Source organism: Heterodontus francisci, chromosome 7 (assembly GCF_036365525.1).
Source record: "Heterodontus francisci isolate sHetFra1 chromosome 7, sHetFra1.hap1, whole genome shotgun sequence".
Classification (NCBI taxonomy): Eukaryota; Metazoa; Chordata; class Chondrichthyes; order Heterodontiformes; family Heterodontidae; genus Heterodontus; species Heterodontus francisci.
This window is the reverse complement of record NC_090377.1, coordinates 73,899,985-73,920,388: the sequence shown is the minus strand read 5'-3', so window position 1 is coordinate 73,920,388 and position 20,404 is coordinate 73,899,985. Positions and strand designations below refer to the sequence as shown.

General features: G+C 41.6%; 1 protein-coding gene across 4 annotated transcripts in view; it reads right to left on the bottom strand.

The window, feature by feature from the left end:
• rapgef4a (Rap guanine nucleotide exchange factor 4a) overlaps positions 1-20,404 on the bottom strand; it is a 420,421-nt gene that overhangs the window by 96,561 nt on the left and 303,456 nt on the right. For all 4 annotated transcript variants that reach the window (XM_068035423.1, XM_068035424.1, XM_068035427.1 and 1 more), the window contains 5 exons: positions 13,253-13,436; positions 12,405-12,489; positions 2,334-2,394; positions 1,395-1,471; positions 819-965 (listed from right to left, as the gene is read on the bottom strand). In XM_068035423.1, coding sequence (XP_067891524.1) covers positions 819-965; positions 1,395-1,471; positions 2,334-2,394; positions 12,405-12,489; positions 13,253-13,436 — 554 coding nt within the window. The remainder of the gene's footprint in view (positions 1-818; positions 966-1,394; positions 1,472-2,333; positions 2,395-12,404; positions 12,490-13,252; positions 13,437-20,404) is intronic.

Sequence of the window (20,404 nt, the reverse complement as noted above, 5' to 3'; positions counted from 1 at the left end):
TCTGATTTCTAAATACAATGGTAGTAATTTTTAAACTTACTGCTGAAGTGTAAAGCTGGCATTGCAGGTCGGGTGCCCATTATAGAAACATACTAATTTTTTTTTTTACATTGAAATTGTAAATGCCATCAATGTTGCTTTTGCTTTTAGTTCAAGCATATTTGGTGCCCACTTTAAAATAATTATGGTGCAAGGTTTTCTATTGACAAATTCCTCTTAAACACATATTTTCTTATATTCACTAAATATTTGTAAAAACATTACAGGTGCTTGATGCTGTAAAGTTAACAACTCTGTTATTTAGCAACCAATCCTGCCTGAATATTTTAATCACTTTTCAAAGATCAATTGAAAGTTCTTTAAATAAAAAATTCGATCAGTCTCTCTCCAGCATTGTCAGGACTCCAAACAGCTGTGCTATCCCTTTATGCCTTTAATACAGAATTACCATAACCTACAATTTTATTTTAAAACTTAGAAAACGTGAATTGTGTTGCTGTAGAATATTTAGGGTAAGCATCACAAAAATTTCTTCTGTTAAAAGCCATATGCCAAAATTAAAACAAATGGCCTCTGGAAACCAGAAAGTACAATATTCAGCAAAAATGCTTTCAAATAAAGTGGGGCATTCTGTCCACAATAGATTCACTACAGGAATGAAGTAACTTAATGGTTAATAAATATTATCTGAATCTTTCAGAACAGGTGATTGCATTTACCAAATACCACATGACACTCCTGGTAGGGGCTTTACAAAAACTATTAACTTTTTAGTAAAGAAGAATCTGAAAGCATGCTTGGATCAGAAAGCCTCTTACTCGAAGGATTCTGTTAAAATCTTCTTTATCCACCCGTAGAAAATGAGAGTTATCTTCACGGAGCACTATGGAGGCTGCTCTTGGAGCATTGTTCACCAGAGCCAACTTCCCAAAATCATCCCCTTCATGCAACGTACAGACTACTCCCTGCAATATTAGGTCAGATTAAAGTCATTTATGCCAAACAACTTACAAACTTCACAGTTATTACCTACAATGTCAAATACATATTTCTTTCCTGAATTCCTTTTATACTTTCTGAAATGATACCTTAAATACCCAGTAAAACATGATGTGAAAAATATTAGGTTTGTTTACATTTTAATTACTGTCGGGAATTAAAATGATTATAAATCTACTACAGTTAATTATATACAAAATGGGCATGAATAAGATTGCACACATCTTCTCAATTTTATAGATATAACAAAATTCAAAATATAATATCCCAGAAACAATGTGTGACCTTGAGTGTTAGTACCACTAAATTGTGTTTCAATATTCCTAGAATCATAATTGTGTGGGTCTATGATTCTTCACATTCCTCTATAAAAGTTCATGAACTGAAAGCCGTACCTTGCCATAGATAACAACATTCACCGAGCCCTTGAGGATAATATACCATGAAGTGCCCTCTTCTCCTTGATTAAACACTGTAAATATGAAAGCAACAATCATCCTATTTCAGCTGCACAAAACTGAATGAAGAATTTAAATTCTGTAAAGGCAGTTCACTTTTATTATACTGTACTGAAAATGCTAAAAATCTGTAAGTGAAGTTCTCCATAAAGATTTGCTCTCCCTTTTCCTCTTTCAGAAACTCAGTAGGGTATAGTTTCTTCAATTTGATAAATATAGATTTAAACTAGACATGATTATAAAGCAGTATTCCCCATTTTATAGTTACATTTTAATAAAATTAGTGAAGGCAAGAAAATATAGCTTATAGTGCAAGGTATGTACAGTTTTACTATCCATGAAGTGAATGTCTTCATTGCAGCTGTAATTAAAAAGACAATAAACTGCAGGAAAATATACTATGCTTATTTCCTCTGCTGATGAATCAGTATATGTAATGCTTAAATCACATTTATTTATCCCTTCTACACGAGGCTACTATTTGAATTTTGAAATGTATGCAACATTATGTTAGATTGATGTCATTTTTCAAATCTGTTTACAAAAGGATTAGATGACAAAAGGTCATCAATCTTAACTCTGTTTCTCTCTCCACAGATGCTGCCAGACCTGCTGAGTATTTCTAGCATTTTCTGCTTTAGTTTCGGATTAGCTGACCATACATTTACATCACATCTTGCAGAATGATATTTTGGTGCACTTCTTGAACCTATACATTTGGTGGTCCCCTCGGTTATTTTGTTTGCAAGACATTTTAAAAACTTAGGAAAGGCCAAGTAAAATGTCTTTTTTAAAAAAAACTTTCCTTGCAGATACAGGTCTAACATTTACTACCTTAAAGCTCTTTGCATCCTTTGGACTAGTTTCCATACTTACACACTGTCCCTGCTTTGGCATGAGATTCAAATATCAAAACACCAGCAAGCTCTCGCTTTACCTAGAAAAGAACCAAGTTTAAAAAAAAATGATGGAAAGGCTCAAACTCCAAACTAGTTTTATAAAGCTGATTTATTACAACATTAACCACTTCAATTAAAAAAGCTATTATAATTCATCAAAAATGAATTGTACAAACTGACCCAACTTTCTGAAAGTATTTTCTTCATGGATACTCTTAACAGGTTTAAAATATAGTCATTAAAAAAGTGATTTTATCTGAAGGTGTCATTACCTGGACCCTGCTAAATTATAACAAATGGATCACCCGTGGCTTTGTTTTCCATGGGTCAGAGATTATGATATTGTTATAGGGGGGTGAAGACGGGAGAAGTACTTTGGTAGGCTGGGATGTTATAGAACTTGGATAGAGGGCCAGCATGTGGGCGTGTAATGGAGAAGGTCAATGGGAGAACTGTTGTCAATGTGAGGAATTCAGGCAGACTAGGGTTGGAGTATTGAAGCTTCATCTACATTACAAAAGTGGTTTTCATTTTCTTTTTGACTACTGCTCCAGAATTAAATTAGATGTGATTTTTTTTGTGGCAGGGGCAGGGCAGAGGGCTGCAAAAGACAAAACTCCACTAAATGCAGTATTTCAACTTCTGATCCACAGGCTGAATTTGGACTTCACAATCTCAAAATGAACGAAGAAACATTCCTGATTAAAAGAAAATTACTCTGAAAAGCCATCTCACAGAAATCAGCAGGGAATGAATCGGACTGATAGAGCTGCTGGCTTCATGTGGAAGTGGAGCAGATTAACATGCACTTGACATTTCTAGCAGCACTGCTCTTTCTTTCATTCAGATAATACAGGACCATCAATTCCTATTGTAGGTCCTGTCTGATGTGGAAAAGCAGTGTTGCTGGGAGCAGGAATTGGACATTAGCTCTGGTGAGAAACATGAGCTCTTTTCTGTTAGTAGTTCTCACCTCACTGAATGTGACTGTGTAGAAATTGGAAGATTTAAGACCTGTTGTCAGCCATTGGTCCACTTGTAGAAACTGAAAAGAGACCTTTTAAAGTTCACAGAGCTGCTAAGACCAACTATGCCAACACCTCTCTATAAAAGACTAGGGAGGGAAGGGAAGAGGGAAGGAAAGAAAAAGGAGGAACGAGAAAGGAGGAGAAGGAACAAGAAGGAACTAGAAAGCCAGTTGGCAAAGGATAGGACTGGAGCCAACCTTTACTCATTTTATATTTACTTAGAGTTACACATTACAAGCATACACCTCCTAACCCAACCACCACAGTTTCAATTTGTGTCTATTTACAGGGGCTCAAGTGAATCCCCAGTTAATGCCCACCACCTGCATATAAACACAATTAATATACAATTAACAGATTCCCTTCTGTCTCTTTAAATTAAAATTAAAGTTAATATCTACAACCAAAATTTCAAAACAAATCAAAAACCTCTATACTCTGTACAAAACACTACATTGCGAGGTGCACTTCCTCTAGGATCCCTAACAATTTCTTTGTACATGCATTTCTTTTTGTAAAACAATCACAGTTGATGACTTGTATCCACCCATTTAATTTAAGAGATTTCCTTTCTCTCCAACATTTGTTTCAAGCCAGCAGGGTCAATCAATAACCTTTACTTACTCACACTTAATTTTCATAGAGTATACATTATTGACATAACATTCAATGGATATACTATCTTCAGTATGCCCCTTGCATAGAATCTCACTTAAAATATTTGACAATTGAATTCCATATCCACTGCCTTCACAAGAGCCAATGTTTCAGCTGCCAAAGTACCTTCAAAAAACTTTATTTTCTTTGCTTCCCCAGCTAAAGGACAACATTTCCCATTCTTACCTGTAAGAAATGTTATGAAACTATTTGCACTAGAACACCCACCAGGAAGATTACCATGTGGAGCAGTGCCAAAAAATGGCTAGTCCCAAATTCTTTAGGCCCGGATTTAATTTTTTAAATGTTTTATTTGCCCTTAAAACTTTCTTGATGTTAGGGTGTTTCATCATAGTACTTAACTCCAACACAGCAAAACTAGTACCTGATCTTTTCTGAGTGCCCAACCAGTTCAACTGGCCAATCAAGCATCGCAATTGCTTTCTCCCTTTTCTCGATATAACAACATCTTTCTGTGAAGATCTAGCACGATTAACTGGGATGGGAGTAACACTCTTTAAATAGCATTGTTGATTAAAGTTATTCCAGACCTATTCTGCTTAATATTTAAACCAATATATTTAGATTCTGCATAGGCCTGACTCCCAATCTTAAATTCTACTCTATTCTTATTCATAACACAGTTCTCAAATTCCACATTACCACCTCATAAGAAATCATCAACATGCATCCTGAAGGTTTTCTTTTATGATACCAAGAAAACATTGTGGGATCTGCTTTTAGTTTAACACAGCCTATTTTCAGCAAAACAGATCTCACCGAAAAATACGCATCATTCAGGTCATAGACGCAATTTTTTTTAGTTTCCATAGTTTTCTTTCTGCATCTGCTGCCTCTGGGCGGTTTCAGGAACACTTTTCTCTGAAAAGTAGCCCCAGCGAAACATGGCTTTTATGTCGATTGATCTGCACTCCCATGAATATGTGACTAAAAGACCCAAAAAGATTTTCAAAATTACTTTTCCAGTTGTGGGAGCGTCCACGCTAACATTTGTATCACCCAGCCACTCTTACAAAACCCTAGCAACTAGCCTCTTTTTTGCTTTATAAGTCGTATCTGCAAGGACTTTTTTTAGTACAAAGCCACCTATGTGACAAAGCTGGTTATCCTTTATCTGGTACCTCAGAATAAACTTCAAATTCTCTCCGACTATCTAATTCCCTTTGTTTTGCCTCTCTTATTAGTTTATCCTCATGTTTATTGACAGCCAACAAAACATCACAATCATGAGGACTTCTATATATATATAGGTCCGTTCCGAGACTGTTCTGCGACCTTTAATTCATCGTGCAATGTATTCAAGCTATGACATCCACTTCCACTTTTATATCTTTTGGGATTACTACTGCGAGATCTCTCACTTGCATTATCGTAAAGTCTTTCTCCAGTGTGTGATTGTTTTCTGATGCACGACTCACCTCCGGACCCACAATCAGTGCTTGTGCTCCGCATTCTTACTCTCTACTCTTTCACCCCATTCTGCCAGTCCATGGATCTCCGCTCTTGGCCATCATCCTTCAACTAATATTTAAACTTGCCAGTAGCTTTTCCTTCATATCCCACAATTCTCATACCCCTTCATTGTGGAATATGTCACCCGAGTCACCACTTTGGGCAACTGGCCTATGGATTTGATAGGTCTGTCATATGTGTCATGCTCATTCACATGATCACTATCTTGCCCTTGATCTACAGTATTTTGTTCCTCAGGACCTTCATCACAAAACCATGAGCATTTGAGGTACAAGATGCCTTGTTTACATCTATCAGCTGCTCAGACTCCAAAATTTTGTAATTAATTTTGATTAATCATGAGGTTTAAACCTTAGCAATTTGATTGCGACATTTGATAAGTACGGTTTTACTATCACGACCTATTACCTTACCAGGGCCTTTCTATTCCCTGTGACCCTCTCTTTTATAATGCATCAAATTTCCCGAATTAAATTCTATCTCAAGTGGTCTTGTACGATGCCTCAGTCCTTTCTGAATTTTCTTTGAAACCTCATCTTTTATTTTATATTTAGAGATACAACACTGAAACAGGCCCTTCGGCCCACTGAGTCTGTGCTGACCAACAACCACTCATTTATACTAATCCTACATTAATCCCATATTCCCTACCACATCCACACCATTCTCCTACCACCTACCTACACTAGGGGCAATTTACAATGGCCAAATTACCTATCAACCGGCAAGTCTTTGGCTCTGGGAGGAAACCGGAGTACCCGGCGGAAACCCACACGGTCACAGGGAGAACTTGCAAACTCCGCACAGGCAGTACCCAGAACTGAACCCGGGTCACTGGAGCTGTGAGGCTGCGGTGCTAACCACTGTGCCACCCCATGAAAACCTTGATGAAAGCCTGTCTCCCTGCTTATAATGCATTCACACTAATCTCTTTTTTCGCAGGAAAAATTGAACTAATTGTAGTACCTTCTGGAGCAGGAGGACTGTCACACAGCACAGAAGGCAATTTGGGATTTTGCCCAAAGACTAATTGATAGGGACTATATCCTTCAACCATCCGGTATGAATTCTTTACATGAACCACCCATACCAGGGCAGTTGCCAATTAGCAATCTGGTTGATCAGCTAAAATGTCACTGATCCTTTCACAGAGTCTACTGCTGAAATAACTATCAGCTGTGGTGTTCATGACCATGATGGTCATGTTTTCACACATCTCTGAACTCGTCATTGGATAATTCCCCTCCATTATTAGTTAGAAACTTAGCTGGTACCCCACGTCCAGTCCCTAGCCATTTCTCCATGATTTTGTCTATAGTAATCTTTTGTCCTTACTATCATAGAAAGACTAAAACTGGTCACCAGGTCTACAAATGTAAAATTAAAATATTTGATTTTGTCCCATATCTTTAGATCCATGGCAACTACCTTGTGGTGGCATTCTCTGATACTTTTTACAGATTTCACACAGCTCACTAATCTCTTCTATTAGCCTCGTATATTCATCAATCACAGCTGCACCTTTTAGCAGGATTTTAAACCTTTGACAAGTAGGGTGAGCAAACTGTTTATGTAACTTTAAAGTAATTTGTTTCTTTTTCTCTCTGATTCTCAACACTTAATGCCAAGACTCTGATGAGAAATGTCAGGTTTTGTTAAGGAGACACAATAATGTCCTAACTGGGTAAACTCGGATTTTCCAAAAATAATTGCCTGATCATGCTCCATGTCAAATTTCATTTGTACCTTTCTAATACACGGTTTACTCAACAGCATAGGCATCTCACTGGAGACAATCAGTACTTATAATATGGCTTACTCCAGCTATTGTACATTGAAATCATTAAAGAGAGTTGTAATTCTAAGTGTTGTCATCACCAAACCTAATGCAAGTAGTACTTCTATTTTCCTTAACCTTGTATCGATCCTCACTACTTAGTAAATCAAGATAACATTTTAACTGATCTTTTCTGCTTCCAGTTGAAGTGCAAACACAATCAAGCACTGCACAGTTAAAGAAGTGTGAATAACACATTCATCATAGGACTAAAATGCCTTGTGACCAGTATTATTTGTTTGGATTCATCATTATTTTAAACCTCTTCGTCATGTGTCATTTCAAGGACCCTACCTCTCTGCTTTAGTCATTTCACTACATAATGATACTTTGAGTCACACCTGAAGCACCTACGGACTGTTCCTGAGATTCATTCACCCATTATTTCTGTTCCAATTCTGTCTTCTTCCATAATAGCCAGATCTTCTAAAGCTTCGTTCATCCTCATTCTGCCTGTCTTTAATCCTTCCGTTACATTGACACCTGCTTCCAGTATCTGGATCATTTCAAAATCTGGCAATTATTGAGTCCACTATTCTTTGTGTCAATATGGAATGTCCCATTTGTTCCACACAGTTTGAAGGAAATGACTGTTTCCTCAGGAATCTTTTTTCAAGGCAACAGACATCTGATCCAACAGAGTCTCCCTCTCCAAGAACAGAACACCAGTTAAAAAACGGAGCCTGTCCATATGAGACACCTTAGCATTATCCAGTAGTTAAAAGCTACTACTGATCCAGGGATTACCAGATTTAATTCCATCAATCTTTTATGTAATCTGTTAAAGTCCATGATATATTCTTCCTTGGAATAGCCATCTGTTTTCCAAAATCTATCTTCTGAAATCTATCACATAGGCATTTAACAAATCATTTTTCTTGTAAAGGTCATCCAAGAACTCTAATAGAAAGTCCAAATCTTCAGTACTACACAACTGATGGTCATCCAGCTCACAAAATACTTTACTTCTAATTTTACATCTAGTAGGAAGTGACAACACCAAGGCCATACCTCGTTTCCTTTTTGGTAGGGACATAACCTGTGCCCACATATCAACTTCATTCTTCCACTGGTTCCATATGGTTCAGACTCCAAGAACATCGGAGGGTAATCATATCCCAACAATTTACACTTGCCTTCTGTCATTTTCCACAATATCTCCTCGGTTTGTAGTTTTCTGTCTGACATTTTACTAAAGTATTCAACCTTCATTTTTAGGCAACCATTCTTTGCTACCATGTTCTAATCCAGAGCCAATCTTTACACACTTCTATATTTACAGGGTTACACATTATAAGCATACACCTCCTAACCCACAGCCATAGTTTCAATCTGTGTCTATTTATAGGGGCTCAAGTGAATCACCAGTTAATGCCCAACATCGGCATACAATTAAGCACAATTAATATAGAATTAACAGCGAGAAAGAAAGAGAAAGCAAGAATGAGGAAAAATTAGGTTGGAAAGACAGAGCAATGAGAGAAATGTAAGGACAAAACAGAAAGAAAGGCAGATACACACACACATTCATACAGAAAAGACACAGCATCACCACAATGTCTCAAAGTGCAAAACAGATGTGGAGCTAGATGTGGTAGGGTACTAATTTTGAGGTGGGAGTAGATTTTGGACTCATCACTCATGCATGCACGCACATGGTTGGGAGTTGCAGATGGTATTTAATTATGTCTCTGACTGACCCTCTGACCAAGTAAAATAGCTATTTGCAAGTTGTAACACAGTTCAATTAAGTATCAGTTACAAAGCCATCCAAGTTTTACATTTAAACTCATTACTTCACAGAATCACAGAATTATTACAGCACAGACGGAGGCCTTCGGCCCTTCGTGCCTGCACTGGCTCTCCAAATGAACAATTCACCTAATGCCATTCCCTTGCCTTCTCCCTGTAACCCTGCATATTCTTCTTTTCAGATAGCAGTCTGATTAGTTTTTGGAAGCCACGATTGAACCTGCCTGCACCACACTCTCTGGCAGTGCATTCTAGACCTTAACCACTTGCTGTGTGAAAATGTTTTTCCTCATGTCACTTTTGCATTTCTTGCCAATTACTTTAAATTTGTGCCCTCTCATTTTCGATCTTTTCAAGAGTAGGAAGTTTCTCCCCATCTACTCTGTCCAGCCCCCTCATGATTTTGAATACCTCTATCAAAGTCACCTCTCAGCCTTCTCTTCTCTAAGGAAAACAGTCCCAACTACTCCAATCTATCTTCATAACTGAAGTTCCTCATCCCTGGAACCATTCTTCTGAATATTTGCTGCACCCTCTCCAATGCCTTCACATCCTCCCTAAAGAGGGGCACCCAGAACTGGGCATAATGTTTCAGCTGAGGCTAAATAGTGTCTTATACCAGTTCAACATAACCTCCTTGCTCTTGTACTCTATTCCCCTATTAATAAAGCTCAGGATACTGAATGCTTTATTAACCGCTCTCTCAACCTGTCTTGCCACCTTCAATGATTTATGCACCTGTACACCCTGATCCCTCTGCTCCTGCACCTCCTTTAGAATTGTACCCTTTATCTTATGTTGTCTCTCCATATTCTTTCTACCAAAATAATTAGTGCACATTTCTCCGCATTGAACTTCATTTGCCATTTATCCGCCCATTTCACCAAATTGTCTATGTCCTTTTCAAGTATTACACTACGCTCTTCGCAGTTCACAATGCTGCCAAGTTCCATATCATCCGCAAATTTTAAAATTGTACCCTGTACACCAAGATCTATGTCATTAATATATATCAGGAAGAGAAAGGTCCCAACACTGACTCTGGGGAGCTCCACTACAAACCTTCCTCCAGCCCGAAAAGCATCCACTAATCATTACTCTGTTTCCTGTCACTCAGCCAATTTCCTATCCATGTTGCTATTGTCCCTTTAACTGCATGAGCTATAACATTGCTCATAGGTCTGTTGTGTGGCACTGTATCAAATGCCTTCTAGAAGTCAATGTACACCACATCAACTGCATTATCCTCATCAACCCTCTCTGTTACCTCCTCAAAAAACTCCAGCAAATTAGTTAAACATGATTTTGTCTTGACAAATCCGTGCTGGTTTTCCTTAAGTCACTCACATTTGTCCATGTGCCTATTACGTTTGTCCCCAATTATTGTTGCTAGAAGTTTTCCCACCACCCAAGTTAAACTGACTGGCCTGTAGTTTCTGGGCTTATCTTTACACCCTTTTTTGAACAAGGGTGTAACATTTGCAATTCTCCAGTCCTCTGGCACCACCCCTGAGGTTAAGGAAGACTGGAAAATGTCTTCTGTAATTTCCACTCTCTCCTCCCTTGGTATCCTTGGATGCATCTAATCCGGGCCTGGTGCTTTATCAATTCTAAGTATAGACAGCCTATCTAATACCTCCTACTTATCAATTTTAAGTTCTTCTAGTGAATTAATTACCTCCTCTTTCACCGTGGTCTGGGTAGCATCTTCTTTCTTAGTAAATACAGATCCAAAGTATTCATTAGCACCTCAGTTATCCCCCCTGCCTCCATGTGTAAATCCCCTTTTTGGTCCCTAATTGGCCCTAGTCCTCCTTTTACCACCTTTTTATATGCCTATAGAATACTTTTTGATTCCATTTTACGTTAGCTGTCTTTTCATACTCCCTCTTTGCTTCTCATATTTGCTTCTTCACTTCCCTTCTGAACCTTCTATATTCAGCCTGGTTCTCCATTGTATAATCCACCTGACATCTGTCATAAGCACACTTTTTCTTCTTCATCTTAATTTCTATCTCTTTTGTCATCCAGGGAGCTCTGGATTTGTTTGTCCTACCTTTCCTCTTTGAGGGAATCTACCTTGACTGTGCCCAAACTATCTCTTCTTTGAAGGTAGCCCATTGTTGAGCTACCATTTTTCCTGTCAACCTTTGATACCAATTTATTCAGCCCAGCTCATTTCTTATCCCATTGAAGTTGGCTTTCCTGCTGTTAATCATTCTTACTCTAGATTGTTCTTTGTCCTTTTCCATAGCCAACCTAAACCTTATGATACGATGATCACTATCCCCTAAATGTTCTCCTACTGATATTTGATCCACGTGACACACCTCATTCCCAAGAATCAGGTCCAGCAGTACCTCCCTCCTCGTTGGACTGGAAACATACTGCTGTATAAAGTTTTCCTGAACACACTTTAGGAACTCTTGCCCCTCTCTGCCCTTTACACTACTACTATCCCAGTCTATATTCTGATAATTAAAGTCCTCCATTATAACTACACCATAATTCTTGCACCTCTCTGTAATTTCCTTGCAAATTTGTTCCTCTACATCCTTTCCACTAGTTGGTGGTCTATAGACTACACTGAGCAATGTAATTGCAGTTTTTCTGTTCCTTAGCTCTAGCCAAATAGATTCTGTCCTTGACCCCTCTGGAATATCTTCTCTCTCCAGCACTGCAACACTGTCCTTAAATCAATGCTGCCACTCCTCCACCTTTTCTTTCTTTCCTATCTTTCCCGAACACCTTATATCCAGGAATATTTAACACCCAGTCCTGCCCTCCTTTGAGCCAGTTCTCTGTTAGTCACATCATGTGTCCACATGTCAATCTGCACCTGTAACTCGCCAATCTTATGAGCCACACTCTGTGCATTCCCATAAATGCACATTAACCCTGATTTAGACTTTATTACTTTTTCCCTTACTCTGACCCTACCTAATAACGTACGATTCCCTACTCTAATGCAAACTATCTCTCTCAATATTATGTGCACCTTGGTATTCCTCTCTGAATTTTCTCCTGGTTCCCACACACCTGCCAAGTTAGTTTAAACCCTCCCTAATAGCACTAGCATATCCCCCTGCAAGGAACTCAGTCCAGGCTCTTTTTAGGTACAACTGGTCCAGCCTGTACAGGTCCCATCTCCCTCAGAGCCAGTCCCAAATCCTAAGAATTTAAAGCCCTCACTCCTGCACCATTTTTCCAGCCATGCATTCATCTGTTTTTATTTGATTTATTACAAAGTACAATATGGAATCATACGGAAGTGGCTTACTGTGGTAGAAAGCTCAGACAAGGCATTAATATGTAACAACTCTTCATATATGATTTCTAAATCATCAACTGTCCTTTGGCCTGGCCTGTGAATTAAACAAAAAGAATACAAGTAAAAGCCTAAATTTATTCAAAAACACATTGTTTAATACCATTCGTAGAGACATGATAATGGAAACACTTTCCTCCTGTTCTCACCTCGGAAGCAAATTAAAAAGCCATTTGAAGCATGAAGTGACTTTTTTATGCCATAATCTCAAAGCTTAATTTCATTGAACTTGTAACATGCATGTTACTTAAATAAAACAAATGCAGATCAATATGTATTTCACTATGTTATTTAGTAGCACTTACAATACATATTCTGAACATACCGTGCTTTCCAAATTATGAAGACACTGTGAATTTATGTAACTGCAAAGCTAGATTGAAAAGTCAAGGCATTAAGGATGGAAAACTGAAAAGGCGATATGGATGTAACCGGCTGTGAACGTGGTAAAATTAGAAGCTTTGTCCCTCCATCTATGGGGATCTAACATGGATAATGCTGTAAAAAGTGGTGCCTGCAAAGCTTCCAAAGTAAATACATTTGATCTGCACTTAACTGTTGAGCACTTATGACAAATGCAAGATTTTTCTGATTGAGATAAATAGCTAAACACAGAAACTGAAATAGGAAATGAGCTGATCGTTACAGCCTTGTGGGATTGATTTATCATCTATAAAATGAAATAACACTTGCATTACAGTCAAACATTCAAACACAGTGAAGATATTAAACAGTAGCTTTTTGCTTTAAATTCTAACCTACTTATTAAGAGTTGGCATAAGTTATTTTATTTTACTCACTGTTTTCGTAAAACCATTCTCATATGGGCATCTGGCCCAATCTGAGAAAGCATAAGCATGGTTTCCTGTAGCTCCTCCTCGTACTCTTTTTTCTCCTCATCTGTGGGTGCAAGGACATCGTCCTGCTCATCATCCAGGAAACGATAAAACAGATATTTGTCCTGGAAATTGTGCTCTTGGTCCACTAGGATAGCAATGATTTAAAAAGTTAGAATTTAAATCTGACTTCTAGTCAGTTATCTGTGTTTTTAAAAATGAACATCTTCACTGAGTAAAAAAAGAACTATTTGTTTAAACAATCTAAATTTTGGTACTAGAAGTATCATCATAAAGATCACTAACATAAATACAGATAGATAAGCAGCATCATTCAGCCCATTTAGTTCATCCTTCAACAGAAAATGACAAACTCATCACAGTAACTAATGTTCTCTTGAAGGACTATTTTGCCTCCACTGATCTACCATGAAAATATTTAATATTGCTCTTCACGTAAAGTGTTCCATATCAGTCTTGAACATGCCAGTTACCAGTTTGTACCCATGCCCCTTGCTCTACAGTCATAGTTTAATCATTAGGCTGAATTCTGTAACCCTGTCGTGGGTCCCAGCGGTGGCCCCAGAAGCGGGTGCCATCGCCACATGTCACATGTGTGGCTGGTCGACTGCATTCACATGGCCACTTACCATAATGGAGGCGCGGGGCCCATCCAATTACACGGAGGCAGTGATTGCAGCATCGGATGACTCCAGTGCAGGTGCTGGCACATTACTTAAAGCACTGCCAGCCCTGCTTGTATTGCTGCCTTTCAGTGAGGCAGTAAAGCTAAGTGCTGCTGGACCAGGCTGAAGTGCTGTTGCAACACCTGGACCCCACCCCTGCACGAGGACTAACAATCATTGGGATGGAGCGGGAGTTACCTGGCACCATGTCAAAGGCAAGATACTGGGTGGCCCCATGGTTTAGTGATGCCTCCATGGAGATTCTCCTCCAGGCTATAAGGGAAAGGCAGAAGGAGGTCCTCTTTCCAGGAGATGGCAAGAAGAGGTCCTCCCGCCTGAACAAGCAAGCCTGGACGGAGATCACAGAGGAGGTCAGCAGCCGTAGTGTCACCCAACGGAACTGGGTCGAATATCAAAAGAGAGTCAATGACCTCCTTCGCTCTGCCAAGGTGAGCCCTCCATACCCCTCTCCTTTTTGGGGCTTGCATGTGGCCATGCAGGAGGGAGCGTGATATGGGGAGGAAGTGACCACAAAGGCCCTGGCAAGGCAGGTGGGCATCACCACATCCTGGCAGATGCATGGCTGCTTTTCGGCGACAGGCTGCCTGCTTTCACAGCTCAGCTCCATTCTGGCCCAAGAGCTGACGTAGGGAGGAGCAATTTAGGAGACTGCATCAGTGGGTGAGGGACTGCCACTAGCATCAGTGTTCTGTTGCTCTTCTTGCAAAGTCTTACTATGTCCCTCTTTCTACTTGCAGGACAAATGGGTCCAAAACACGAGGGAAACCGAAAGCCTGGTGCCGAGATCTATTCAACGGCTGTTCAATAGTGGATGGTGAGACAGGAATCTTTGCACAAGAGAATGAGGATTGTGTGCACGTGTCCTCCACCACACTTCTGGAGATCCACATCACACATGATTGGCATGAGGAGATCTCCACAACCTAACCCACACGTTTGTGTTCTCTTGTGCAGGTCATCGAACGCAAAGGCTTGGAGTGATGCTGCGACAGGGGGCCTGCCGTCGACCACTGAGGAGCAGCAGCAGCTGTCAGATGATGCACAGTCACATCATTCCCCTGCACTTTCCACAAGCACAGATACTTTCACTTCAGGCTTAGATTCAGATCACAAGCTGCTGAGAGCATCACACATGCGCCCGAGCAGCTGTCTGAGGCAGTGATAGCTCAGGCCACTATCAGTCGGAGGTCAGTGGGTGGCCAGGCTCAAGCTGAGCCCCAGGCTGATGACGCGCCTTGGGCGTCTACAGGACAGGGAAACTTGCAGTTGCAGGGAGGGGTAAGGCAACATCTGGCGGAACTGCCAAAGGCAATGCATAGCCATGCGTGGACGATGGAGGAGTCCATCCATGCCATGAGTGCTGCCATGTCTCAGGTGTGTGAGTGCATGGCTTCCTCCATTGAGAGGTTGCTGACCCTCATGGAGAGCATATCCCACAGTTTGGCACAGACCTGCACAACATTGCCTTGGCCATGAGCTCGACGCAGCAGTGGCAAGGTGAGAGAAGGACAAGGCACCTGGAGTCTTCTCCAGGTCCTTGTTCTTCTCTGGTTAACAGGGAGGTTCAAGTGAACATTGAAAGGGAGGAGGAGAGGCTGCCCTCCACAAGTGGGGGCTCCCCTCAGGGTGCTCTGAGTGTGAACAGCAGCTCCTCAGCCCCTCTGCCAGTGAGCTCAGCTCCAGTAGCCATGACAACTGAGCAAGGTCCTGCATCTGTGCAGCAACCCCTCAGCCAGCCGGGGCCTTCCAGGCCTCAGGCACCCAGAGGTCAGCTGCCGAAGTCATCTCAGGCCAAGGGGCAGCCTGATCAGCAGCCTGCCTCCAACCCAGCTGTTGGCACAGGGGTCACACCGCATAGAAGGACTCAAACGAATAATGAAGAGCACCTAGACCCACTTGGGGATTCATGGGTGTCTTTGCCCTTTATATTGTTCTCTGCACTTCTGTCATAAATGGAGTTCACATTCATTGTTGTGAAATGCTCATTCTTTCATGCCTGAATTGGGAGATACTGCCATCAATCTTGCTCCCTCAATGAACTGCCAGTGTAGGCATAGGCCGCTTTTGATAAGTGCCTCAGATATGCCAGAGCACAAGGTGAAGCTGGGCGCCAGGCACAGAATCAAGATAGAGAGGAGGTGACAGGCGGAATATAGTGAGGTGAGTTTTTATTGGGTTCACTTTGACGGCAGCAACCGGGTACGTATAAGATTGTCCCCTGCCTTCATTGCACGTCTCTCAATGGCCCTGGCCTCTGTTGCAAGGGAATCATTATCCAGTGCCGCCTTCTTAGAAGCCTCCTCCACATACTCCTCATTGGATGAGGGCTGGCGATTAATCACGTTCTCTGCACGTAAGGCCTTCCACTCTTTAGTGCTAGATTGTGCAGAGCACGGCAGACCACCACGATACGCGAGACCCTCGCTGGGGCATAGTGCAGGGCTTCACTGGATTGACTGAGGCACCAGAATCTCATCTTCAGCAGCCCAATGGCCTGCTCAATGGCCACTCGGGTGGGCCCGAGGTGTTGTACTTCTGCTCTGCTGCAATGCAACGGCTACTGATGCAAGGACCATGTCTTCAATGGGTAGCCCTTGTCCCCAAGAATCCATCATTGAAGGTGAGTGGGGGGCCGGAAAAGCTGTGGCACCTGGACTGTCGAAGTATATAGATGTCACGATTACTTCTCGGGAAGCGGGTACACACCTGCAGGAAAAGCTTTTGGTGGTTGCAGACCAGTTGAATGTTGATTTAATGGAAGCCCTTCCTGTTGATGAATTTGGCGGGTTTTTCTGTCACAGCCTTGATGGCCACACGTGTGCAATCTGTCACACCTTGCACCTGGGAAATCCAGCAATGGTCCCAAACCCAAAGGCTCACTTCGCCTGATTGTCATGGTGAGACCGGTAGTGCACACAGTCACTGGCCGTTTTGAACAGGACATTGGTCATGTCCTTGATGCAGAGGTGGGCTGCTGCCTGGGAGACCCCACACATGTCCCTGATGGATCCTTGGAAAGAGCCAGAGGTGTAAATGTTGAGTGCCATGATGATCTTCAGGGCCAAGGGCATTGGGTGTCCACCTAAGCCCATGGGTCACAGCTCACCCTGCTGCATGGCACAAAAGTCAGTGACAGTCTCCCTAGTGAGCTGTAGTCTGCGCTGTCACTGCCACTCAGACATTTGGAGGAAGCTGGAGAGAGTCCAGTACACTCTCTGGTGCGGGTAGGACCTTCTTGGCGTGGCTGGCTGCTGCCGCTCTCCTCTTGGAGCTTCAAGGGTGGGCCTAGCCAGTTTAATCCCCAAGGGAGTTAAAAGTGGCGAGCCTGTGAGGAAGCGGCTAGTCTGTGGGTTCAGAGCTGACCGACAAAATTCTAACGAAAATCAAGCGTGATGTCAGTGGGAAGCAGTTAAGTGATTGGCTGGTGTTTTTTCTTTTTACCTTTTTTTAAAAAAAAACTTTTGTTCCCCCCCTCAAAACTCAGGTATTCATTAGGCTGGCACAGACACGATGGGCTGAATGGCCTCCTTCTGTGCTGTAATTTTTCTATGGTTCTATAGTAGCGGGGTTTATTAGTAGCAGCAGGATTTATTAGTCGTACTAAGGTTTATAATGGCAGCGCTGTTCCAACCACTGAAGTGGACATCCTGTGGGAACTCCAGGACACAAGAAGTGTCTCGAGATCCCAGTTTTGGAGCTTGAGCAGCAGTTGGCATCACTGCAGCGCATCTAAGAGGCTGAGAGCTTCGTGGATAGCACATTTATAGATGTGGTCACTCCGCAGCTTAACAGTATGCAGGCAGAGAAGGAGTGGGTGACTGCCAGACAGTCAAAAAGAAACAGGCAGGCAGTGCAGCAGACCCCCAAGTGATCTGAATACCAATGACAGTGATGGTTCATTTGGGGAGTGCAGCCAGAACCAAGGCCATGGCACCACAAGTGGCTCAGCTATACTGGGGGGCTGGGGGAAGGCATAAGACTGGAAGAGCAATAGTGATAGGTGATTTGATAGTTAGGGAAATAGACAGGCGTTTCTATGGCCGCAGACATTAATCCAGAATGGTGTATTGCTTCTCTGGTGCCAGCATCAAGGATGTCACTGAATGGCTGCAGAGCACCTTGAGGGGAAGGGTGAACAGCAAGCAGTCGTGTTACCAACGACATAGGCAGAAAGAGGGATGTGGCCCTGTTGTCAGAATTTAGGGAGCTAGGTAGGAAATTAGCAAGCAGGATCTCAAAAGTGGTAATCTCCGAATTACTTGCAGAACCACACGCAGAGTATAAAAATAGGAGGAAAAAGCAGATGAATGTGTGGCTGGAAAGATGGTGCAGCAGGGAGGGCTTTGGATTCTTGGGTCAGGCTCTGGGGGAGATGGGGCTTGTGCAGACCGGATGGGTCGCACATAAATAGAGCCAGGAATGAGTTCCTTGCAGGGCAATTTGCTACTGCTATTGGGGAGAGTATAAACTAACTTGGCAGGGGTGTGGGAACCAGGAGGAAATATCAGAGAGGAATACCAAGGTGCACAGAATACTGGGAGAGATAGATAGCACTAGAGTAAGGAATAAGTTATTAGGTAGGGTCAGAGTAAGGGCGAAAGTAATGAAGTCTAAATCAGGGTTAATGTGTATGTATGTGAATGCATGGAGTGTGGTTAACAAGATTGGTGAATTACAGACATAGATTGACATGTGGAAATATGATATTGTGGATAAAACAGAGACCTGGCTCAAGAAGGGAGGGACTGGTTGTTAAATATTCCTGGATACAAGGTGTTCAGGAAAGATATGAAAGGAAGAAAAGGGGGAGGAGTGGCAGTATTGATTAAGGAGAGCATTACAGTGCTGGAGAGATAGGATATCCCACAGGGGTCAAGGACAGAATCTATTTAGCTAGAGCTGAGGAACAAAAAAGTGCAGTTACATCGCTTGGTGTAGTTATAATGGGGGACTTTAGTTATCCAAACATAGACTGGGATAGTAGTAGTGTAAAGGGCAGAGAGGAGCAAGAGTTCCTAAAGTGTGTTCAGGAAAATTTTATAAAGCAGTATGATTCCAATCCAACGAGAGGGGAGGCACTGCTGGTCCCGGTTCTTGGGAATGAGGTGGATCAAATATCAGTAGGAGAACATTTAGGGGACAGTGATCATTGTATCATAAGGTTTAGGTTGGCTATGGAAAAGGACAAAGAACAATCTAAAGTAAGAATAATTAACTGCGAGAAAGCCAACTTCAATGGGGTAAGAACGTATCTGGGCCGAATAAATTTGAACCAAAGGTTGGCAGGAAAAATGATAGCTGAACAATGGGCTCCTGTTAAAGAGGCGATAGTTCGGGCACAGTCAAGGTAGATTCCCTCGAAGGGGAAAGGTAGGGCAAACAAATCCAGAGCTCCCTGGATGACAAAAGAGATAGAGATTAAGATGTAGAAGAAAATGTGTGCTTACAACAGATGTCAGGTGGATAACAGAATGGAGAACCAGACTGAATATAGAAGGTTCAGAGGGGAAGCAAATAAGAGAAGCAACGAAGGGGGTATGAAGAGAGACTGGCAGCTAACATAAAAAGGAATCCCAAAGTCTTCTATAGGCATATAAATAGTAAAAAAAAATGGTAAAAGGAGGAGTAGGGCCGATTAGATACCAAAAAGGGGATTTACACATGGAGGCAGTTGAATAGCTGATGAATATTTTCGATCTGTATTTGCTAAGGAAGATGATGTTATCCAGACCAGAGTGAAAGAAGAGGTAGTTCAGACACTAGGAGGATTTAAAATTAATTAGGAGGTATTAGATAGGCCGTCTATACTTAGAATTGATAAAACACCAGGCCCAGATGAGATGCATCCAAGGATACCGAGGGAGGTGAGAGTGGAAATTGCAGAACCACTGGCCATAAATTTTCCAGTCTTCCTTAGACTCAGGGATCATGCCAGAGGAGAATTGCAAATGTTGCACCCTTGTTCAAAAAAAAGGTGTAAAGAAAAGTCCAGCAACTAAAGGCCAGTTGGTGGTGAGGAAACATCTAGAAACAATAATTCTGGACAATATTAATAGGCACATGAACAAATACGGGTTAATTAAGGAAAGCCAGCATGGATTTGTCAAGGAAAAATCATGTTTAATTAACTTGCTGGAGTTATTTTGAAGGGATGACCTAGAGGGTTGATGAGGGCAATGCTGTTGGTGTACATGGACGTCCAAAATGCCTTTGATACAGTGCTACACAACAGACTTGTGAGCAAAGTTATAGCTCATGGAATAAAAAGGATGGTAGCAACCTGGATAGGAAATTGGCTGAGTGACAGAAAACAGAGTCGTGATGAATGAATGTTTTTCAGGCTGGAGGAAGGTTTGTAGTGGAGTTCCCCAGGGTCAGTGTTGGGACCCTTGCTCTTCCTGCCATATAT